At 47.8% G+C, this 25193-nt stretch overlaps 1 protein-coding gene across 3 annotated transcripts in view; it reads right to left on the bottom strand.

Moving 5' to 3' along the window:
• The window catches only part of PSD2 (pleckstrin and Sec7 domain containing 2), a 74526-nt gene continuing 49333 nt past the window's right edge, over positions 1 to 25193 (bottom strand). For 2 of the 3 annotated variants that reach the window (XM_030504739.1, XM_030504740.2), the window contains exons 9-16: positions 18150 to 18240; positions 17016 to 17059; positions 13706 to 13896; positions 12479 to 12549; positions 5566 to 5723; positions 4348 to 4492; positions 3292 to 3435; positions 1 to 1763 (exon numbers count right to left, since the gene is read on the bottom strand). In XM_030504739.1, coding sequence (XP_030360599.1) covers positions 1557 to 1763; positions 3292 to 3435; positions 4348 to 4492; positions 5566 to 5723; positions 12479 to 12549; positions 13706 to 13896; positions 17016 to 17059; positions 18150 to 18240 — 1051 coding nt within the window. In that variant the 3' untranslated portion in view covers positions 1 to 1556. The remainder of the gene's footprint in view (positions 1764 to 3291; positions 3436 to 4347; positions 4493 to 5565; positions 5724 to 12478; positions 12550 to 13705; positions 13897 to 17015; positions 17060 to 18149; positions 18241 to 25193) is intronic. The other variant, XM_030504741.1, reaches the window with a different exon arrangement.

The following is a 25193-nucleotide window of genomic DNA, read 5'->3' on the forward strand; positions in this document are numbered from 1 at the left end:
TTCTCTTTACCAACAGATTCAGCTTTATTGTTATTCTTTTTTACATGATTCTTAGTGCATCATTTCAAATAAACTATCAAACTGTACAAAGAAACAGAGATAAAAGAAGAGGTGACAAAGCTGGGCAGAGGTTTTTAGTGTCATGAACCATCATGGAAAACAGTAGTCCATAGGCTCTCAAACACTAAAGGTCCAAATAAATCTTATTTGTTTGTTTAAAAGAAAGCTGCAAAATATAAATCATGAATGACTGTAATTAGCAGCTACAAGATCCTTCAAAACTGGAACTTGATTACTGTGAATGCACCTAAGGGAAAGAAAAGCAATCTGAGATAAAGGACCAAAGCAAACAGTGAAATAAATAAATAAAGTGTGGGAGGACAGTCGTGGCGTGGAAATGCAGAGAAATCACTTCTAGCACAACAGTAAATCATTAGACCACAGACAGCAGAAAGGAACAGAAATACAATTCCCCGCTTAAAAGAGTATAGCATGTGCATCGCAAATGTAGGCAGCACGACAGTGATGAGCAGGTGGAATCACTCCTGCACATAAAGGTTCGGCTGGATCCGAAGCACGGCTCCAATTGTGCCTCGAACCCGAAGGGGCAGATGCCATGGATGCTAAATAAGCAGCCACTTGGGCAGTCTGTCTGAGCGAGCAGGAACAGGAGAGCGATGTTTCACAGCAAAGCCAGGTGGGATTTCCATTCCAGTAAAAAAAGGAGAAAAAAAAGGAAAAAGGATACATAGGCTACTGCATTTCTTAAAACATCTCGGTGGGCTGGTCAGACCCTCCACGGTCCCTTGTGTCTTCCCCAGGCAGCTAGCCTTCACTGGCACACTGAGGTTAAAAACCCACGTTAAAGTTTCCTTATATATATATATATTTATTTATATATATTCATATGTATATATATTTATATATATATATATAAAAAAAGGATAAGGTGACAGAGGGCACTTCAGGCCTCTCCTGCCGCGGGCAGATGACGTGCCCACACGCGGTGCTGAAGACGCCTCTCGCTCGGTTGGTGGGTGGCTTGTGACACCCATGCTGTCACCCTGCTGACCGGTGCTCCTCTCATGGGAGGGACCTGCTCCCTGCCATGCTGTGCCCTTCTCTGGGAGCGCTGCTGGTGCCACAGACCGACATCTCGGCTCAGTTTCCTGCACTGCCGAGCACTGTGGACATGAACTGGTGGGGACTGCAGGGAGAGAAGGAGGAGGAGGAGAGGGCTGGTGGAGAAAAGAGCAACCTGGCCCTTGGAGAACCAGCATATCCATTTGTTGTACAGGCTGTGGTAGGTAGAAGGGAAATAAAAGCCACTGGTGCTGTTGGAGATGAGGAAGAGATGGTGTGTCTATGATGCTGAAATGCCAGAGCATTGCCAGAGAGTGTCAACTAAAGCTTCTTTGATTTCTTTCGCTAGAGCAATCACCGTGTCATAAACGTCTACAGTTTTGCTCATGTAATTTCCTAGGTAAAATTGTGCTCATCAATCTGTTCCAGGAGCAAAGCATCGCCGGTTCATCCCGCTGTGCACATGTTCCTTGTTAAGTGTTCTGCTCTAAAATGTCCTTTCCCACCTTACAGCTGATGGACATGTGCCCTTGGCTCAAGGAAGGGCTGGAATGTGTCTTCCGCAAAGCAATGTCGTCAGCTTCCACCTTGAAGAAACTGGTTTCAATTCTCTCTAGGTCATCTGTCCCGACTTTTATCTTCATGCACAGCAGGTTTATGTATGTCTCATAGCGGCTCTTCTGCAGGGAAAGAGGGTACAGAAAGCCTGGGAACAGGGACAAGCCATGGCATATGTGGAAAGCAGAGGCAGTGCATCTGCTACTGCAGGAAAATCCATCCTATATCACCAGGATCCCACTATTCACACCCAAAAAGTACTGTTTAACCACAGCACAATGCAAAGCCTGCAAAGACTGATCGACCCATCATTGAAGGGGTTGAGGAGAAAGGGGAGGGCTGTGCAAGCCTCTCTGATTGCTTTTAGGGGTCTTGACTGCCACTCTGATTGTACAAGGTGGATACCGGCAGCAAAACGAGATCAACAGATCTGTTCCTTCCTTATTTAGGAGTTCCCCTCAATTGATTCAAATACTTCTACTTGCCATTGTTTCCATCTAGTGATCCACTTGTTACTGCTGAGTTGTGCCCCCATTGCTCTTCATAGAGCACACACAAAGGGAGGCACCTCATCTTTATTCCAAGGCTAGATGGGATTTCTTTTCATGGACTTGTGTAACAGTCCTCCTTTCCCCTAACCTCTCTGAGGCAGCCTATACTCAGTTTTTTGTCTGCACAGAGAAACAAGCATTTCCAGAACACATCTCATAGGAGAGATGAGATGAATTATGCTCTGGAAGTGCCAGCTTCTCCTTGCAGATTGAAAAGCCAACCTAGAGAAAAAGCTCAGATGGAGACTTCTCTGCAGGCATCCAAAACAAGGTGTCTGTAAAACATGAGGCAGCAGCAGGCAACTATTTGAAAGACTGGTACTAAGACAAGGGAACCAGCAGCCAGAAACTGGCTTTGGAGAGTTAGGCTGGGTGTTATACAAAAGGCTGGTACAGCCCTGGTATGAGGGAGGTGGAACATTTCCATCCTTGGAGATTCCTGAGACTTAACCACAAAATGGCACGCTCAGCCTGGGCTAATACTGAGAACAATCCAAGCTGCTGCTGGAATCAGGACTAGAGGCCTCCAGAAGTCCCTTCCCACTGACACCTATGTGGCAGGAATCACACCTTCTGCTCAGCTCTCACTGGAACAAAATATCCCATTTCTTCCCCAGTTAAATGCTGCTTAGACTTCTCAGAGTTTCAACTTAGCTACATGCATCCTCAACGAGCAATCAGCTGTAATGCTGGTTTTGGCTTTATTTACAGAAATGATTAAAGCAAAACAAGATTAATTCTCCCAGGGATTCCCTTAGCTTTTCATTAATGTTGCTGAAGAAGACTGATTCACACTGAGAACTGAACCACTTTCTTACTTGGGACCTGAGGAAATGTCAAGTTTCGCACAGTAAAGGAAGATTTTCTTTCTCTCATCAATTTTCCTCTCCTCTGGTTAGACATGACAGAGGGGAGGAAATGTCTGTTATTTCTTTTTTTAGCTTCAGTGCAAAACAATGAGGCATGCTGCTGCCCCAAGACACCCATCCAGCTTGTGAGCCCTCATCCTTCTCCCTCCTTCCACAGCATCCACTCCGGAGTTCTTAGTTCTCCTCAGTCAAGATATCATTTATCACAGAAAAGATGAAAGTTCCTTTACCTCGAATATTAGGTAATGTTCTTTGAGTCTGTATTCCTCAGCCTCCTTTGACTTGAGGCTCTTCTCTACAGGATGTAATTTATGCTCTGCTAATTCGTCTGCAATCTGCTTCATTTTATTTTCATGAGACCTCAGCTGTTCCTCCTGCCGAGAGAAGCGTGTCAGGTATTAAAACATAGGAGAGCAACACCCAAGTGCACCGCCTGCCTCTTGATGTGGGATCTGTCTCTGCAAGGACAGAAGCTCAGCTACTGTGCTGGAGCCAAAGATGTGCACTACATTTGCAAATTCATCTGATAAGGAGCAGCTGAAACACAGGTATTTGGGTAAGATCAAGCCTCAGGTATTGCAAGTGCCAAGAGTGGATTTCTCTGGCACCTGGGCTTCTTTAGCATCATAAACACAAAATGCTCTACATCCTTTAACAGCCAGGCAGAACCAGCAGTGTCCCAGGAGAGCTCATCCAGCTCTTTTTGCAGATAAAAGTACCCTCCCTGGGCTCTGGGAAAGGCAACATCTAGCCACATCTGGTTGAGAAAAAAGGAGCTGTGCCTCTACCCTGACATTCAGCCTGTTCTCCCTTTTGCTTGGGGACCAGTAGCAGTTTGTCCCTACTTTTTGGAGGTGCTAAGGCATGTTGGGCTTTCCTTGGACAGTGCAAACAGAAGCTACTCCTTGGATGGCAGATGCCATCCACAATAAACCAAGGCTATAATCAGCTGGTGGGCTGAGCAGCACCAGCTGCATCAATCTCAGCAACAGAAAGGTGCTGGGATGCGATGGGCAAAGAGCAATAAACAAGCCAGAATCAACAGCCATACAGGCAGGTGTATATGCATGGGGCTGCTCCACAGCCATTACCAGGGAAATATTGGCCAGACACCACAGATTTGTCACGGTCTGTCCCAGTTGCCCACTCCACTTCCCTGCTCCTGGCCTGAGCACCTGAATCAGGCAGGAGTTGGGGATGCTGCAGACAGGCACAGACTGAGCTGTGTGCTGAAGGGCTGGCTGAGCTCTGGGCACCCTTCCATCACTCCTTCTCTCACACCTTACCTGGCACAGCTTGGTCATGGATGAAGGCAGGAGCGGGCGGCAGAACTTCTTCATGGAGCAGATTGCAGCTGGGAAGGCTGGGGCAGAGAAAATGGCAGCAACAAGGTTGATTCGCAGGATCCAGGAGAGCATTTCTTCCTTACTTCTGTTTATGGAGGAGGGGAGAAGAGAGGAGGTTTCTGTAAATGCTCCTGACCCAGGACAGCCAGCTCAGAACAGCCCTGGTGCTCCACTGGCCCTCAGGAGGGCCATTGGTGGCCTTGCTTTGAAGGCACTCCTGTGCCACCCTGGGTTGTGAACAGTGAAAACACTAGCTAACTGGCTCCTCACAGTGCCCTAATGATTTCAGGGCTGTTGTGGTCTTCTGGAAGCCCTGGCAGACCTCCCTTCCTCCTCAACTGATCTCATTCCCTGAGGAGCTGGGGAGAGGTGGCATGGTGTCAATGGCCAAAGATATCCTGCTCTTTGGAGAGTTAGAGCCACACAGCAGAGGTCCCATGGAGCAAGGTGGACGCCTCATTTGTGTCATTTGTGGAAGGCTGCCCAGGATCCCTCATCAGATGTGTTCAGGTACTGTTCCCCCCGGCCTTCAGGTGGGTTTTCACTGCACAATTTCAGATGTCAAGCTTTAGCTTGACATTAGTACCCCAGCCCAACTTACAGACAATGTCACCTATCTCAGTACAAGACAAAAAACCCCATCAGGCAGAAGATGCCTCAATCACACTTGACACTTCTTAGCAGAGCAACTTTCCTCTGCAATGGACTAAAGAAAAAAATGGTATAGCCTGGCTGGGGAGGCTCCTTCAATGAGCTTTAGACAGTTTCCCCATCAAAATCTGAGGAGGGGAACCATCAGATCCTTAGTTCAGTGCGCCATATAGATTTTCTCTCTTCCACGGACTGACAAGAGAAGTTAGTAAGGGGAGCCCTTTACTCAGCCCTTTACATCCTAGCCCATCCTGCTCAACACACCTTGGTGACACATGAGAAAGGACCTCCAGGACTGACAAACAAGCTATCAGGAGTGACAGGTAGGAACTGTGCAGTCCTTTGCACAGCCCTGTAGACTTCACCTTTATCCCCCCTGCTCAGCACCTTCCTCCCCACAGGTTTGTCTGCTAATGCATGTGTTGATTTGGTCAGGTCAGAGGGAGTCTGGTGGTGGCTGGAGGTCAGGATGCCCATCCAGGCTCTGTGGGAAGAGCTGGTACTTACGGGGCCTGGAAGAGGAAGACTCTCCAGTCAGCTGTCTTCAGCTTGAGCACGTTGGACTTCTTGCTGTAGTCAGAGGCTTTGGTGGCTAAGGCGTGGTGCACACGGATGGCGTTTTTCAGATCCACTTCAGAGAGGTCTTTGTCAGGTTTATATTCATCCTATAGAGAGGAATGTTAATTGGATAATGACACCACCACCATTTATAGGCTATTTTAATGAACCTGCCTTTCTCTGTGTGCTATAATCACAGAGTGCCGAGAGCAGGAAAAGCGCTGCTTTGTACCATAACTGCGAGGAGCTGATAATGATAATAATTAACATCTGGCAAATTCTTCTGTCATCAAGTTCACTGGGAAGATGTGAAGAAGGGGATGAAACTCTTAAATGTAATTATCAATAGTTCTCTCTAACATGGCACATGCCTGAGGCTTTGGGGAAAGGTTTCTGCAGAGCTTCCCCCAGTGCAGAGCAGGTATCAGCGACCTGCCCTGGTGCTGCAGCTCTGTGTGGTGGAGCATCTGGGCTTGGGTTCTGCATCATCTCAGGCACATCTGGAACAGCAGCATTCCTGCAGCCAGTGCACTTCTGTGCAGGTATGGGGATGGCTGAGCAATTGTCAGGCTAAGCATGACCCACCTAAACCATGCTTGGCCTCTCTGTAGTATGTGTGCCCCTTTGGCAATGTCTGTCATACAATTCATCAGACTTGCACTTGCAAATTGCAGCAGCATTCCCCATATTCCTGCTTTATTTTCTGCACTGAAGGACAATTTCACGCAAGTAGGGAATGTAGCAATAACTATATATATTTTATAAACAGAAAGGAAATACCAAACATGGGATTCTGAAAGGATGACCTTGGCATATCACTTTTTAGGGAAAAAAAGGAGTTCAATCAGTCCTGTGTTTACTCTTTGCTTTCCCAGTGACTGAGCTCCTGGCCACTTATCATATTATTATAATATATACAGATGTAATATAGCCACAATAGCCACCCTCCCACTCTGCACCTTTTCCAGCTCAACGTCTGGTCCAGCTGGGTGGTGGGATGGAAGTATGGACAGATGGATGGATCCAGGCATGGATAGGTGGATGTAAGAAAACTGGGTCCTGGCTAAAGCAAACCACCACCCCACCACCCCTGACCATGTTAGAGACCATGTCAGGACAGGGTGCCTCTGGAAGGGCCTGGCTTGCCCTGCTGATTGCAGTGCAAACCTACAAGACTAATTCGCTCTTATGTTTTGCTTTCCTTGACTGTCAGCACAGGGATGGCTCTGTCTGAAGGTGATGGTCTATGTGTCCCAGCCCTTCCTTAGCTTTCATTTTCCTTAGCTAGGCCTTGGTCTGTTCTGCAGATTTGTGAAAAGATGCTTTTTTCCCCTGTGTCCTGGTGGTACAAATCCAGGGAAAAGCCATGCTGCAGTGTCCTGGTTGCCAACCTCACTAAGGCTGTTCTCTGGTCAGAAAGATCTCCCTCTGTTGCCCTTCTGAACACCAGGAACCAGCACTCCCCAGCCCACGGTTGTGGTTCACCCAGATCCTTGCTCCTGATGAGAAAAAAGCTGCTGAAGCCTTTCCTTCCCTCCTTTTTTTAAGCAGACATCCCACCTGGGAGGGTGGTTGCCATACTATGTTCACCGGCACGTGATACTTGCCCTTGTGCAAAGAAACGCCATGGGGGCCAGAGATGTCTGGCATGGGCTCCTGCCTCATGCAACTGCCTTTTTAAGGTTGAACCCCAAAGAAAAGCCCTGGATTTCCTGCAGAGGAAGGGGTAGGTGCTGCTGGCACCCTGTGTTCAGGCTGACAGACCTGACCAGGCTGACCCCTAGAAGGGCTGCACTGCATGGCAGTATAGATGACCTTTCCACAGTGGGGATTTCAGGAGCCAGAGGAAAGGGCTATTAGCATTTTAACAAAGAAAAACAAATGCTTTGCCCTATGAAAACCTAATGTTACCCCATTTGGAGAGAAATAGTTTTTTGAGGAAGACATTGCTGCTCAGGCTTCATATATTGTAAAGAGATTTTCAATTCTGGATGTTTTTCCAAGGCGGAAGCTCTTTGCATCTGAATAAATCTGGCTGTGATGCCCCTGATCTCTCATTTCAAGATAAGCTTTCTGAAAATACAAGTGCAAATTGCTAGGCTTAATTGCATGTGACAAGGAGAAACTGCCACCGCTGCCAACTGGTTTGACTAATGCAAATCTTCACCTCGAATGGTATCATCATGTATTGCCTCTACTGATTTCAGGCACACAGGCATCAATACAGATGTAAGGAAAAGCCAAATCCTCTTTTTTCTAACACTGGGCCTAGTAAATCAGCATAAGGTCGAATCAAGCAGGTTTCTCTGCCTTCTGCCTCCCTGCTGGTGGAAACAGGCTGTGTTTGCAAGCGGACATGATGCTGGAGGCTCACTTATGCACTTAATGCCTGTGCTGCAACAGTTGTAATTATACGTATGGCTGTTGCTGCTGGGAGACCTCTGTGTGCTCTTAAACAGGTACCCCCCACACACAGCTCCAGTGCTGTACAGTGCCTCACACACACAGCTGGAGCCCACCATGGTGCTCAGCACTGACACCGTAGTGTAGGCTACACCATGTAGCCTTTCCCTGGAGAATAATCCCATGCCCTCCAGCAAAGCATGTCAGCTCTGCTCCAAAGCCTCAAGCAGCTTCTCTGCATTTTGCCTCACTCCCTTTCCGAGCTTTGATGTCAGTTTAAGTGCATGCACAAACTGCTGCTGAGGAAGAGACATGTCCAAAACCATAACAGTAACTCAGACGCTTTCAGTGAAGGGATTAACTCTCAAAGAAACCAATTCATACTAAAACATAAGCAGTATCATATTTGGAGTAACTTCAGGCAATGTCTTATCCACGCTATAGTACCGCTAACCTCACTCTCACCTTTTTCATGGTGTTATTATCCTGCCATACAATTCCTCGCAAAGGAGTTAATTTGGTATCACAGGGATGCTGAATTTGTGTCTTACATGTCCTGCACTGCTCACACAGATACTTCTCACTGGGAAACGGGCAAGGTATGCTGTGCCTCACCATTCCAGTTACCCTTAGCCCCCAGCCCTTGAATGGTGATATGTTTATTTCCCCATAGATTCAGCAATTTTCTGAGTCTGTTTTGGTGATATCTTATGCATAAATTGAGCCCAGATGTGGATGCTTTGTTTCGGAATCCCTCTAAATTAATTTCATTCTCTTTCAGCTTTTAATGTTGATGGTGTAGACAGACTGCATTCATGTGCCTCTCCTGCCTGCACAAAGGCTCTGCTTAAACATGCATGACCACCCCCTTGCCTGGGATTAGTTTCTGCCATGGCAATACTCCATGCTGTCTTCAGTTCACTTTTCTCATGCCAGCTCTCCCCTGTTGCCCACCGCTGCGAGTGAGTGGTAGGAGATCCACAAGTAATTTGAATTCCCCAGCTTAAAACTTGTTTTGTCAAGAAAATGTGCCTATCTTTTGTGCCTGCCCCTATACGGAACCTGGATGGGATGAGAGAGCCCAGTATCTTTGTCCTGCTGCCCTCTCCTCTGTACTCAGCACTACTCAGCACTAGCCCTGAGCAGTGGTGGACATGGAACTACAGAGATTTCTCATGCTCTGGCTTGTGAGTGGGTTTTCCTGCTTTTCACGTTCTTCAGCCCACATCTACCAGCCTAGAAGAACCATTTAATGAGGAAAACCAACCACTGTTCCCTTTTCGGTCTGGTCATGAAATTGGCTCTCCAAATAGCACTACCATGTCAAGGGCCTGCCTGCATGGGGTAGCATCTGTGGCTCGGGGCTGCAGTGGGAACTCCTTCATGGTTCGGGGCTGGAAGACCTGCACCCTTTCCAGTACTTCCATATAAAAGCTCTTCATGCTTTATAGCTCTCCATCATGCCTCTCAATACCCCTCTATGTGTGGTGATTAAGGGTTATTATCCCCATTTCACAAAGGTGAAGTAAGTTGCCAAAGGCCATGGAGTGAGTCAGTGCCCAGTGCAGATTAGAGCACAGGAGAGGTGTGCCTGCTCCCTACATTTCTTCCCCCAGACTGTGCTGCATCCCTTTAGGGGATCAAGCAATTGCTTCAACAGACTATGCTAGAACACGCTAATCCAGCAATTAACACTGGCGAGTCAGTGATATGTGACATCTCCCCATCAGCAGGTTTATGGCTGCTGCCCAAATTGCTTCAAACAAACTTCTACCTGCCCACCCACCTACTCTTCTGCCTATTTTATGTCCACCTCTCTCTGCATCTGCCCATTCCTCCCTTCTATACATCTATCACCCCAGGCCCTCCTTCCTGCCTCCCCCCTCCCTTCCTTCTCTCTCACTCTTATTTCTACTCAACTTGCTCCCCAAAACAAAATTGAGTATAGTTTCTTATTAAACTTATGTGAATTTCCTGTTAAAGCCTAGATTCTCAGTTTGGCCTGAGCAAAAAACTGGAACAGGCTGAACCTGTGGTCCATGGCATCAGGTGGGTCTGGAAGCAGGTACTTTCTCCTCTACCTTCATATCAGAAAAGCTTTTCCCAGTGATTTGTGATCAAGCCGTGTTCTACTCATGTTTATCTGCAGGCATCTTCCACTGAGAGTTAAGGAGGCTGGCCCACTTTTCCTTCCCTCATTGTGCAACTCTTTCATTCTGCAAACTACCCCATAAGCAAGAAATTGTACTAGGAATCCACAGGGCAGGTGGATGTTTAACACCTTCTTGTAGTGATGGGAATGCTTGGAAGTGGCAGGGCAAGGATTTTGTCTTCATGGTCTCATGCTCCTTTCCTGCCTCTTCAAGCATGATAGACACTGTCTACAGCCCAGCCCAAGGAATCCTTTGAAGGGGACCATATAGTCTGGCAGCATCTCAAGACTAAGAAACCCCTCTTTGCCCAAATCCTTTGTCCAGACATTCCTCAGGTTAACTTTTGTTGTTGTTCAAAATTATACTTCCTTGGGGGCACCCTTGACAATTCTGGTCCCTCCTGCTGATTACACATCAGTCATAGCTGTTATTTATCAGACAGTTTTATAATCTAGCCATATCTCAGATGTTTTGCTTCTTCAGTCCTTGTCTGCAAAGCCCTCAATCTCTTAACCATTTACTCCTGAAGGTCATCTAGATAAGAACATGTCTTCTGACTGACATGTTGGTCTCATCCTCACTCTCTTTTTAAATTTAAACCTAGTACTAACATAAGGAACGGTGTTAATACAACAGTCTGGATGGTTATGCTCCTAGCCTTGCACAGCAAAGAAAACCCAACCCCTTTGCCCCATCAGCAGCAATGACACTCAGTGTTGGCTTCATGGCTGTTTCTACTACGGTCCAAGCAGTGAAGAAAACCTTCAGTAAACTGAAGTAAACAGCATGGGAAGAAAATCCTGTCCTGAAAGTGTATTTCATTCTGAATATACACCCTCAACAGACTCATCCCAAGAGGCATGGGTCTTGGTGAAAAACTCATTTAGTTCCAAATGGTTCCTGTGATTTTGATGAAATTGCATTCTTCTCCCCCTCCCCCAATAAAACTGTCATAAAATTAATTGCTGATGGTAAGTCCTCATGTATAACCCATGGTCAAAATGAGGATCTCTTCACTGGACTCCATGTGGAGGCTTGTAATGAGACAAGAGACTGAGATATAAGAAGAATGCCACTGACTTGAACGACACACTTTGAGAGATGGAGAAGATCTATATGCTGCAGCTTCCCTCAGCTGCAGAAGACAGTGGCAAGGCTCTAAAAACACCACTTGGCTAAGAGCAACCCATACTGTAAATTACAACTGGCTGCTGCCAGACGTCTGTTGGCTTTATGATATGTGCCATAGGATCTGGCAAAACATGAGAACCATTGGGGTGTGTTACGAGCTCTGAGTCATAATACTGTGCTGCCCGGAGGATCTTTCTGCCTTCCTTATATAATCCAGTGTTTGTTTACTCTCATTGCTTTGGAGATAATGCTGCAATGCCTAGGAACCTCTACTCACAGGGAGTGCTCTTCCAGCAAGGTGAGTTCAACGGGTTACTGCATAGCATGTGCTACCTACTAAGGTAGTTCAGTCTTAGTTCAGTGGGTTATGCCATGCATGATGAACAGGTATTTGGCATCCCTGGCTGGCTCACACTGACATTCAAGTGAGCCCCTATCCAGGCTTCTTGGATTTTCCCACAGAAAAGACTATCCATGGAAATCCTCCTAGCATCCAAGTGTCTCGAAAGGCAGAGATAGGAATGCTATAGCACGCAAGGAAGCTCTTCCATGGTGACTTTGCCTCCAGTGAGGACCTGAGATTTACACTTGCATTGACTAGAGGCTGCTACAGAATGAACAGAGATGAAGAGAGGCAGAAAGTGTCACTTGGCAACCCTTGGATGTACCCAGTTCAGCGAGGTCCTGGTGGAGAAGATAAACTTTAAGCATGGTCTGCACCAGGCTCAGTGAAGCTGCTCATAATCAAATCTATGCCAGGAAATAAAATAATAGGCAGGATAAGACTGGTCTGATGCTTTGCCTCTTCAGCTTCCTATTGCGTGCCTCACCTTATTTCACCAACTCCATATCATCTGTTCATTCATCCTCCCCAACAACTCCTACTTACTGGGACATTTCTGCAGAAATCTTGCTTCAGTGTTCCCTCTTTCACACTTATTCCTGTATTGCCCTGTTCTGAGCCTGTGAATAGTGCCCTTAGCATGAACACCACCATCAAAGATGACAGCATCCTCCAGTTCTGTATACTGGTCTCTAGAGGAGCTCTGTAGCTGTCCATGCATGCATTAGGACACGGATTCACTCTACTTGCATCTCTGGGTCTCCTTTTTAGGGCAGTATGACTGCTTTGGAGACAGCATGAAACATCAAACGGGATAGTCCACCACAGTTACCTTTTGTAAATAAAGGACGGTCCCTTTAAGCACAGCATAAAATTTCTTCCAACCTCTTCTTCCTCTGGGAGCTAAAAAAGGAAGAACATTGAATTATACATGTCTTCTTCTGCCAGTGCTGTTTGACCTTCATATTTCTGACAAAACAAACCCTTCTCCTGACCCACCACTGGCATGCATTGATGCCCAGACATTATATACCTCCAAGCTATTGCTTTTATGGGTCGCTTGTCTCTAGGGACACATTGTTGAGAGATATGGGCTGGGAGATACAGCCTTCCAGCAGGAACACAAGCAGGTCAAAAACTGAGATGAGCTGCTATAGGGCTACCGGTGGACATGTTCAGGAAGTCTCTGCTCCTCCAAACCCAGGTTCATGTTCCTTGGACTAAGTGCTAAGAGCATCTGAGCTCTTCTGCTTCAGATGAGTTAGGCAGATAGACCCTGGACGAGGCAGCTTCTGTTCCACTGACAAGGGAGCATTACCACCAACTGTCTTGATGGACTTGGGGACAGACAGCTTGCTGGAAGCTGGAAAGGGACAGGAGGTGAGGGGAGCCATCTACATCACCCCAAGACAGCTGATCCTCCAAGAATGGGCTATTAAGAAAGTGCTGGAAGCAAGGAAGGTCTTCGGTGGTAATCTCTCCTCAGGAGTGCAGTGACTGGGCCAATCATATCACTAGCAAAAGGGGTTATTCAAGGTTTTATTAATCTCTGCTCACTGACAGTGCCCAAATATATTTTCCTTTACCTTTCCTGTCATTCCATATGCTGTCAGCAGAGCTGTGATGCATCCTGCTGCCCAGCCAGCACACAGCAGCTGTTCCCAGCACATGGCAGGATACGGACAGAAACAAAGCTTCAAAAACCAGACCAACACCAAGGTTGGGGTTGAGGTGGGCAACTGCTGTGGAACCAGCCTCACCCCGTTGCTTAGAGTATGGGATTCAGGGTTATGTCCATGAACAGGACAGAAGACTAGGTCTGTCTGTGGGACAGGCTCCTTGGCAGCGAGAAGGGAAGAATGAGGCCTCCTGAAAACATTCATGTCTACAAATGCCTCAGAACACCCTCCTGTCCCTGTGTCCTGGCACTCATGGACCTGGGGATCTCTCCTGTGTTCCTCAGGAAGTGGTGAGGAGATGCAGGACAGCCAGGGAGGAGGCTAGTGCAAGGCTCTGCTACTACCTGGGACACATCTCCTCCCATCCCATTAACACGTACTTCTCTTCCCATCCATGTCCGCATGGGTTTTCCGCGTGAGGACACCATGCTTGTAGGTGACTGCATTCAGCGCCAGGGGGATGTCCAGGAAGGGGTTGCTGCTGTCAACAATCCTTGTCACTTTCTTCGCACTGGCTCCGAATTTGTCATCTACCAGCTCCGACAGCGACTTCCTCAGCTCGTCCTCATCGCTTGGAAACAAAGTCAGAGAAGAGATTGAGTGGAGGAGACACAGTTTGGGTCACAGTGTGCCCCATCTGCTCTGGTTTCAAAGATGGTTCTTTGTTACAAGGCTAGTCCAAGAAAAACAATGGAGATAGAGGGACTGTAGCACTCAGTGTGCCAATGATGGTGATCTGGACATAGCTGGGAGCAGTGTGGGTGGCAAGTACCTGTCCCAGTGAGGCTACTCAAAGCAGGTAATGAATGGGTGCTTGTCTGAACACCAGGAAACTGCAGACACACCACTGCTGAGGACTGCAAGCATCTCACAGGGACAGTCTCCAATTCTGTGCCCTAAAATGCTGAATGCCTTTTGCTGAAGATTAGCTATCACCCAAGTTTCTCAACCTCTAAAAGGCAGCCACTAGATACTGAAGGAGCTTGAGGAATGTTCTCTGCATCTCTGTGAAACAAAAGTCCTGCAGACATCAGGGAGAGGGGCCACTTTATTGAAAATCACAAACCCTGGAATGGGTTATACATCAGCTCCCCATTTGTGTCCTCAGGGTGGGCCAGCAGAGAGAAAGAAATGTTGGTCATTTCCATAAAAATTGCTTCTCCTCACAGATCTCCTGGTCCTGGACCCTGGACAGTAAGGGCTGAGCAGCTTCAAGAAGTGTCCATTGACTCCACTGAGCCTGTTTGGAGTAAAATCTACTCTGGCACATAGCAACTAGAATTTGTATGGGAAGTGATATTTCCCAGTGTCCCTGGGACACTGAGGAGGAAACGCAAACAGGGAATTTCTGCTCAGTGTGATACATGCCAATGTCTAACTGGTATCTGCAAACTTGGGTTGCAGATTACATCAGAACCAAACCTCAGCTGAGGAGTGACCTAGGGCTGAATCCACTATCTGGGATGAAGCCAAGGATGACTTCTCAGCCCTCAGCGCTCACAGGAGACCTAGGGCTTAGGCAGAACCCAGGCAATATGTCTAGGTAGGGAGTTGGTGGGACTCAGTTACCTGAGCTGCACCAGAGAAATCCTTCTGAGCTCCTGCTCTCTGCTGTGATGATGGTCATATACCTGCCTGTCTGCTTGAGCTGTGAGCAAGGGTATTTAATTCCCTGCTATGACAAGGACAGAAGGCAGAGGCAAGCAGGGAGATGAGGGTCTTGCCTGTGCAAGTTACAACTCAATGCCATGTAGCAGGTACGCCACATCCAGGAGCGTCTGTCCCGCAACAGAGGAGCTGAGTGGTCTCTCATGTTGCAGCCTGTCCATCTGCAACCAAGCAGGGCACCCTGCAGCAAGGCAGATCCCAGGCCAGTGTGGGGTGAATGGTGGGGTGCAAAGATACAAACAAGGTGGGTAGAGGAGGGCAGAAGCTGGGTGGATGCTGCTGAGTGGAGCTGCAGCTCTGCAGCGGGAACCCGGGGTGCTGACACCCCTCGGCTGTGCCCAGCCATGCAGCGTGTGCTGGCAGGCGTTGTGTAACCACAGCCTGCATCCAGCGAGCAGATGCACTTCTGCTGAACTCCCCTTACATAAACCATCCCACCAGCACCTTCTGCGGAGCTACAGAGCTCCCTCTCATGACCACGTCCACCGGCCAACCTGCTGCAAAGCTGTCGCCCCTGCTTTCCTCTCGCAGATGGCATGCAAGATGACATGCAAGATGACATTTCTGGACTGAAATTGATGCTGCATTACCTGCTAAGAAACCACTGACCCTCTAGGGACACTGCTGGCTGTGTCCATCCCAAAGGAGACACCAGCCCACAGTGAGCACTGCTGCCATCAGGGCATGGCTGGCAATGGAGGCTCCTGCTCTGCAAAGCTTGACCCAGGTAGCTGGGGAGGGAGGTAGTATCAAACCATCTCCAGACACGTCTCTGGCCAGGACAACAAGAGAAGAGCAGGTGATGGAGATAACGGCCTAGAAGGTCCTCCTCAGTACCATGACCCTCTGGAGACAGAGTGGTCTGAGGCTAAGGAGGAGAAGAGGGAGAGGGAGAGATGTCCACTGTGTTAGCTTAAAGCCCTGGGTCTGTCATGGGATTGCCCGTGGCAGCAGTGGGGAGGCATTTGGGCTGGGGGCACAGTGCACTCCTCGCTGAGGGTCCTGCCCTGTGCTCTGGCAGGGAGTGTGTAGCAGAGCAGGGGAAGCACGGCCGAGGAAGATGCTGTGTGAACCTCTGATAGAGGCCATCATGCCGTTCCCCAACTTGTTTCAGGGTAACAAATGATGATCTGGAGGAGCAGACAGTGTATCTCATTGAGTTTGTGGACAACATAAAAGTGAGCGGTACAGGGCTACCACTCAGAGGGACAAGAGCCTCACTACATGCAGCACCCCAGTACGGCACTGGTGTGGAGTGGTCCTGCAGAAGGGTCAGATAGGGCTGACTGGCTGGGCAGCACCTCTGCAGAAACGGCCCTGGGGTTCCTGGAGAACAGCAGGATGAACAGGAGCAGCCAGTGGGCTGTGTAACAGCGGCACTGTGAGGAGGCGAAGAGAAGTGATCCTCCTCTGCTATGCGTTCATCACATCGTATCTTGATACAGCAAACAGTATTGGGCCCCCAGTACAGGAAAGGGCATCAACAAGGTGCAGAGAGTTCAGCTGAGGTTCTCTATCCTTGGGCGTTTTCAGGATCAAACTGAACAAAGACCTGAGCACCCTGGTCTGAATTCAATGTTGATCATACTTAGAGGAGGAAGCTGGACTGGAGATCTCACAAGGTCCCTTCCTGCCTGATTGATTCTCTAATACTATTTCCAAAAGAAACTATGTGGAAGAGATGGAAAGTCTCAGCGACCAAAAGAACACCAGATCTCAAGCTCCTTGTGCAAAGACCTCTAAAGCACCTGAAGAGGGACCAGCATTTATAGATGTAAGAGCAAACAAAAGAGGGCATTCCCTTCATGCAGATCATGCCTGTGGACCCTGTGCCCGCAGACTGCCACCAGCCTCCCCGAATGCTTTGTGTCTAAGCCATAAATAAAGCCTACAGAAGGGACTTCAGTGTTTATGGGCTTGGCAGGACATGTTCTGGGAGCTTCTGGGGCTAAAAACATGACTCAAGACCTCTCAGCTACTTTAAAAGACACATTCTCTCTCAAATGCTTAACATATACTTACATGGCCCACTCCAGCTTCTCATTCTTGATGGAGTTATATAGTGTCTGAAATGAGAACATGGTATTAGCTGTGTCTCTCATGGAAGACATGTCTGGGTTGTGGAGACCATCTCTTCCACACCCTGTTTGTGTTCTTGGAGAGATATCTTCCTTGCTGAACTGTCCTGGAGAAGTATTCACCAGTGAGCAGGACAACTGCTGTCCTGCTAGGCCCCTTTCTGTCTATGTGCCATGCGAGGTATTGGGCTGGACACATTATCAGCAGAGGGTTTGGCAGCCAGCCCTGCTCAGAAGCTTGTGTATGACATTTGGACTAATTCTGGGTGCTGCACCTAGTTCTGAGTAAATCCTGGCCTACATAAGTATGGTAGAAGACTCGGGGGTATGCCCAGACACCTCCAATGTCTCAGTTAGGGGAAAGAGACAGTAAAGGCTTGAACACTGCCCTGAGAAGCAGGGGAGGCATGAATGACTTCGGGGATCAGCTTTTCCAGTTCCTCCTGTGCATAATTCCTGCAGCTTCCCTGAGGCATTGGAAAGAAGCAGGAATGGGCTGGGAAAACAGAATGTGGAGGTGGCCCTGACCATGCTGAGGGGTGGGGTAGAGTGAGGTCTGCTGTTATCTAAAGCACGCTGTGACACCCTTATGCAGCACTGGTCATTTCAACCTCCTTCCACACAGCAAAATCCAGGTGATGTTAAACCACACAGAAGGAGAAAATGCTCACTTTGGGGGTTTTACCAGTATCCTATAGTAATGAACTAGTTGTGTTGGAGCACTGCATCTAATTATATGGAAGTGAAGGCAAAGAAAAGTATCAGTGCCAGATGGTCATATTTGGGGGTGGGGGGTACCTTTTTCTGTTCATGATCTGGTGCATCACAGAGCTACCATGGGGAAGAGGGACCCTGGTATGTTCTGAGGGCAGATGTGCCACAAATCTGGATAAAACACCACCAGGGATCAGACGTCTGGTGTCTCACTGCTTGGCAAAGCTATCTATGTGGGTTGCATTCTTCTAATGAAAGATCGATGCACTGGAAAACGCTGATTCAAGGACTCAGCGACCCAGCAGGACTAGGTGGCACTACAATAACAATGACAGCATCCCACTGTCTATTTATATCACATTACCTTCAGCAAATCCTTTGCAAAGTCTTTCCCATCATTCAGCCCATCCAGGTTTGCTATGAACTGTTGACACGACATCTTCTTGCCAATATTCTGTAAGGCAAAGAAGCAGCTCATTAAACTTCTGCAGAGTTTTGACTTTTAACCAGAGTGTCTTTTAAAGAACAGTTTTATATGCAGTGGTGAAGTCTAAGTTTGCCTCAAGAGCTCAAAGCTGAAAGGTCTTCTACTCCGGTTTTCTATTGGGCTCTTTGTTTTATTTGCTAATGCCAGCATCAGACATTTCAAATGACCTCTTTTTTAATGGTGGAGATGAAAAAGATGAAAATAATCTCTTCAGCTCTTGCTCCAAGCTTTCTAAGTGATCTCACCACTGGTCTCCAACTACAGGTCTTGGTCTTGGTACAGGGTCTGCATCTCAAAACTCAAACCAAACACTCAGACTGCCTTGAAACTGCAATACCTGATGGCTAACCAAGCCTGCCATGTGAGGAATTGTGTGAGCATGCAGCATGAGCATCTGAAGACAGCCAGCAATGGCTCGTCCTTCACAGAAACTATTTTTGATTGTCATTGTGAAAAGAGATGATCCAGCTACCGGTACCGTATGAACCTGAATGCTGTGGCATGTGAGGGCAATACAGGTACAGTGGGAGAATCTCACAACCTGGAACACACCCATCACCAACTAATGCCAAGACTATTTGGTGCTGATGCTGCCAAGTCATCTGGCATCCCTCATATCAGGCTGTGTCATCTGTCTTCCCAAACCCCTGAGCATAGCCAGTGGAGTCACTTTCTCAGCCTGCAAGGGCCAAGGGCTGGAGGCAGGCAGCCTTTTTCCAAGCCTCCCCTTGAAATCATACCTCTCCAGAGGACTGGAGCAGAGATGGAAGAGTCAGTGGGAATTGTATGGGAGTTTGATACCACAAAGGAAAGATAGATGTCTCCAGTGCTATGTCATATTGCAGCCTTCATACCCTGGAGTGAAGTCCCCAAGGACAGACCCTGTGGTGACACCACATGGAGTGAACATTGGAGTTAGTGAGGGAAGAGCACGAGCTGACACCAGCAGCCCTAAAGCACCCTGACACTGGGTGGGCTTTGCATGAAGGTATTGACAAGATGCCCATCCAGGAGGACCTGAGAGGGTGGCCAAGAACAGAGCCAGGACCCTGCTTAGGGACTCAGTGAGGAAGAAGGGCCTCACTGAGTCCCTGGGAGGAAGGGGATGAAGCTGCACATGATGATTTAGCACATGCCCTGCAGGGCAAGATGTCCTCTGTGCAAGAAAATAACTTCTTGAAAGAGTCTGACATCAGAAACCCCCGCTCACAAACATGCACAACAGCTCACCTGGAGGCTTCTCCCCAAGGGAAAGCATCAGCAAAGAGCGAGGCCTTGGGATTAGCTCACAGTGTGTGTCCCCCACCTCCATCTGTATGTGCAGACACACTCTTTGGCTACACAGGGAGCCGGCGCTGCGTCTGAGCACCTCTGTCTCATAATTATGCCTTCTGTCGGTGCCAGCTCCAGATGAGCTGGCACCCTTGAGAGAGGAGGAAAAAGAGGAATAATGCACTGCTACAAACCTGCATTGCCTGGGGACGTGGTGCAGCAGAAGTCAAGACTCAGACATCTTTGCTTTCTTACAGGGAAGCTGCACGGTTGATGCCCACAGCTGCACCCCATAGCTAGAAACTACTGCCAGCTTAGAGAGCTGCAGGGAAACCTGCAGACATGCTGTGTTCTCAGCAGAAGGAAGAGAGATTTGTGTACTTGATGGCCAGTGAATAACAGAAATAAAGCCAGCAGGACAATGCATTTGGATGCAGGAAGGAAGGAGGGTGAGGGAGCAGGTACAAAATGCAGTAATGAGCTTCCACGAGGGCAGGAGTTTGGAGGTCAGACAGGTATGCTGCCCGAGACCTTGAGGCACCACATTACTTTGTACAGAGAGAAGGTGACTACTTTTACCCCTACCTTGAGGCAGGAGAGCAGAGTGCACAGCACAGGTCTTTCTGCCTGCAGAGATCCTTCTGCAGTGAACCAGCAATGAACGCAGAGGCCAACACATTTGAAGAATGAGTGGATACAGTGAGGTAGAGTGGCACAAGCTACCAGCCTCGAGGCCCTTTTTTGGGTTTCTACGTACTGCATCCAGGGTATATATTAATCCTAGGGCATGGCTTCTTTTTTATCCTGTGTCTCTTTCTCTTGTGCAAGATCTCTGGGCTCAAACTGAGACAGCAGCCATACTGTGGAGAAACAGCTAATTGGTGAGCAATTGAGAAGGAAGAAAACATACCCTTTGTCTGACAACCAGAAGAGGTGATGAGAAAGCTCCAGCAAGGATGCTAATACTGTGAATCAGCTTGTTGGACAAGGTTGTCGAACACCGCAGAGTCAGGAGCAGGATTCACGCTGGCTGTCAGTAGGATTGATAACAGGATGCTGGGGTGGCTCGGATGAAGTGCAACTTCAAGTCAACAATATCTTAACACTTCAGCTTTCTGCTTTGAGAAACAGGCTGCAGCCAGCCACGCAAATACAAAGCCTTGCAAGTGCCTCCAAATCAACACCAGCTGAATAGAGGAAATGAAAAACCACTGCAGCTTCACTTGACCAACACTTGCAAAGAAATAGTTCTGCGATCACAAGTGACTCATGATCAACAGAACCAGCACCAGGCACTGCCTGAGCTTTTGCTCAGTATTTAGCAAGTATGGGGAAACCCAGGAACAACTCTGGAAAGAGGCACTCTGACAGCACCTTCTTACACCATTGGTCATTTTGCTGATTCAGCAACATCATCACATGCAGACATAATCTTCAGGTGAATGTATCTGCACACCTCAAAGCTCAGGTGTTCTCTATCCCCTGCTGAACTGAGACCTCTGGGTAGGGAGATGCATCTTCAGCCACACAGACAGGAATATTTTGCTTTTTTTATGGTGCATCAGTCACTTACCAGCAATAGAAAAAGCCAGTGAGGTTGCTTCACAGCTATACAGAGCTACTATTCCTGATATATCCCCCCTGGCAGAAAGGAACTTCATCCCATCTTGCTCCAGGCCATGCAGCAAAGCATGAGAAATCACTACCAGACAATCAGCTAGCACCATGGTGTGCTTGGATGGAGAGCAACTGAGTGAACAGTGGATTAAACAGAGGAGAAGGAATGGTTAGGTAAATGGGTGGACAGAGTATAGGAATGGAGGGACAGAGGTGGGTGGGTGCAGAGAGTGTATGAGAATGGAGAGATGCAGAGATAAGGTGCACGACAGTGCTTAGAGTGCATTAGAATAAATTAGGAAGGATAAGATTGATCTGATGGTGGATAGACAGGGCTGATCCTGCCATCCCATTATTTCAACCCAGTGTAACTCCCCTGTTTACAGTTCCTGGGGTTCTTTCCTCCTCTGAGCCTCAGCAGCTGAGCTGACTCACCCAAGATGATTGCAGGGCATCTCCTGAAGTGTCCAGGATGGCTCTGTCCACCTCCAGAAGATTCTGGGCAGTAGCCTGGCATTCCTTGGCTGCTACCAAGTCCCAGCATTAAGAGGCTGGGCAGGTGAGTATGGAGCTGGGTGCTCAGTGGGAAAAGCAGGTACTGTGTGAAAGACCAAGGAAGAGCATTCCTGGGGCCCAAAGGCTGTGAAGGGTTGCTCTCCCCAGCACTCCCTCTGTGAGGTGTTAAACCACTTCAGCTTCTGGGCGAGAGGCCTCAGGCATCGAACAGCTCAGTTGCAAAGTGGTGTACATCCCTGAGCTCCCCAGCACAAGCATCTTGCCCCTAGCAGGCCCTGCTTTTACCCAGGCTCTTCTGATCTCTCCCAAATAATCATCTTTAGGGGGAAAACCCCAGACAACTACATTTAAGCATGAGCATGAAGTGAGGGTCATTGGTCTGACCGGACCAAGGGATCTGGTAGTAGATGTGATCTAGGCTGCAGGAACAGAACCACCCGGCAGCAGAAAACGAACCTGCAAATACTGGGTATCAATGGACCCTCGGCCAGGCAAAGCTGCTGTGGGCAGACTGGTCACTCTGCAGATGATGCTAACCATTGCTCACATCTCAAGGCTCTTCAGCTCTCCAAATGGTATTTACACAGCCGCGCTAACACCAAACCATATGCTTGGCTTAAGGACAATATGAGAAGGTTTGTAAGATTAATAGCAATGGACATTTACAGTTAGGAGCTCTCAGGGATCCCATCTCAAGCTTTGTTTAGTGGCCATGAGAGCTGCTGGCCTGCTTTCAAACAAATGCTAAAGCTTGTCACATTACAATGTGACTTCAGCAGCTGGGCTTTGCTGAAGTACCAAAATGCAACCACAAGTGCTGGTGATGCCTTGGTGTTGATCTGTCACAGTCCTTCCATGGCCAGCAGTTCTGAACAAGGAGGGATAACACTGGCAGCTGAAAAGGAGACATCCCAAAGCTTTGTCTCCAAGTGGCAGAGATGGAGCAGAGGAGCACTTACTTTGCCATAAGATCTCCTGGAGCTCAAAGAGCACCAGCAGAGCAAGGTAAAGAGCTGCAACAACCTGGATTATACTACAAGCCTTGTAATGTTTGATGGTGACTGCTGGCTTTTAAACACCAACTCTGGGTGGTTCTATGAAAATGAAAATGTCATTTTAAAGACAGTAAGTTTTCTGGACAGTTTGGACACAGCGTTTGAGTCTACCTGCTGTAGAAAATCAACAATACTAAGGTAATATTCCAGTGTGGCCAGTATCATGTTTTAAATACTATATTTTAAAGCCAGTCTTGCCACTTTTAAGCCTGGACTCAGTATATGCTGAATGCTGCTGGAACAGTGAACTAGCCCATTTTAAAGACACTGCTGTAGGGAACTGCCCCTTTACAGAAACACCTCAACCACCCTTTCCTAACCAAAGAAATTTCCCACTCCACAGCAATGCACAGGAAAACACTGAGACACAGACACAATATAAAAATAGGAAATTAAATAGTGATGTTCAATATCATGACAGCATCTTTAACAAAAAGAGGTGAGAGATCAAGTGACACCATCCCAGGTACACCACAGTTTATGGAGGTTTCTTTACAGAAGGAGAATTTCATGTGATGCATATCAGCGGTGAATGGGTTGCTAAGTAGTGAAGGACACTGCATAACCACTGAGGGATCCAGACAAACAAACAAAAGTCTTTCTTTAACACAGAAAAAACAAGTCAAATGCCAGTGCTTTAAAGCAAAACACTAGAATGACTGCACTTACCACCTGGTAAAGGGTTAAAGAGCAGAAAGAGAGGTTCCAGGAGCAGAAGGAAGAAAACAAAAAAGGAGGAGAAGGAGAAGAAGAAATTAATGTTGCACATGCGGAAAAATAAAGAGAAGATTTTTCACAGAAAAGCTCAGGCATTTCTACGCCTGCCCAAAGGAAAGCTGCTTTTCCTTTGCCTAGATAGCAGGACATCATTTCTTCTTACCAGGCCTCTTAGCCAGCTTGTCAATGAAAATAGAAATAGTGAGGTTTTAGAGGTTTAGGGTTGGGGGTTTTTTTGGCTTTTTCAGTAATTTCTATCTTCCAGAGACATATTTCAGATTTTTCAATTAAAAAACTAGACAAAATAAGATGATTTTGGAGTGAGGTTGCATACTTTGCCTTCTGCCACAATGCTGCTTGTTGCAGGAAGTGCTTTGCTGGAAATATTTTCTTGGCTCCAACCATTCCAGATGAAGGATGAATGCTTTGTGATAGCTTCCCAGCAGCCGGCCCCTCTGACATCCCACCACATGCAGGGGCAGTTTGCCTAGACATGTTACTGGCAGCATTATGGGTGGGAATGAAACCAGTGGCCAGTGTACCACAGGTCACAGGCTGTCTGGTCCCCAAAGGATGAGGGGGATCATACAGCAGCTCTAGCCAGCTTGGTGCAGGCCACAGTTCACATCTGGAAAAGATGGTCTCGTAGGCACCAGTAATTCCCTTCATTGAGTGCTGTGTTCAAACCTTGCCACTATCATGAGGGCAGTATCTGTGCTGTAATGATGGGGAGCGTCTCCCCAGGTGGACTGTCAGGATGGCACTGGTGAAGCTGGTGGCCTTTGCATCTTTGCCATAATAGGCAAAGAGCAGTCCTGTAGTGTTTTCACCCCCACAGAAGGCTCCTGTTGAAGCTGATTGCAAACCAGTATACAAAAAAAGAGCTGGGCTATGACCTACTGTTCCCTCCTTAACAGGCAAAATCAGGGCAAGCCTCTGCAGATGCACAACCAATTGTTACCAGCTGGAGGCAGAAGAGGACACTGATAATACAGCTTGGAAATCATGGGCTTGTGGGGCAGAAAAAGGGTGTGTGGGTTTCACACGCACAAGCTGCTAAAAAAAAAAACCCCAAAAAGAAAAAAAAGACACACACACCCCCCCATCCCATCCACTGCTATTCCCCCTCCAACTTCACATAACTTCTGGGGAGCCTGTGGCTCCAGGTCTGAGCTCTCAGAGGGGCTATGAAAGAAGGTACTTCAGTAACCTGAGACTTGATGAGCCCCTCTACCCCTGGGAATGGGGCACAGACCCTGAGGCTCACAGCCATGCTTTATGCACCATAAGGCTGGAGAGCAGGAAGGAGTTCTGCATGAGTGGATCCTATAGCCTTCCACAGCACTGAGCAGTGTGCAGTCCATGCATACGCCATGTATGCCACAGCAAGTATCTCCAAGGGCAGACAATACCCCAGTGCTGTCACCTGTGCCCAGTCTCCCCTCTGCAGTTAGTTTTCTGAATTTTGACTTCTATTTTTCTGTTGTTCCCTATTATTATCATCAGTCTTGTTATTGTTGGTATTATTTCCATTATCACTGTATTTCAGTTATTAAACTGCTCTTATCTCAACCTGCCGGTTATACATTCTTCCAAGGGTACACAACATCCCAGTGCTGTCCCCTATGCCCAAGCACATCTCCCAACCCCCGTCCCACCATTATTTTTCTTCCCACTCTGTTCTTTACACTTTGGTTGATCTTTTAGGAAAGAAACAACCTGTGCCACCTGAAAAAGCCTCTAA

The sequence above is a fragment of the Strigops habroptila genome, chromosome 12, assembly GCF_004027225.2.
Source record: "Strigops habroptila isolate Jane chromosome 12, bStrHab1.2.pri, whole genome shotgun sequence".
Lineage (NCBI taxonomy): Eukaryota > Metazoa > Chordata > Aves > Psittaciformes > Psittacidae > Strigops > Strigops habroptila.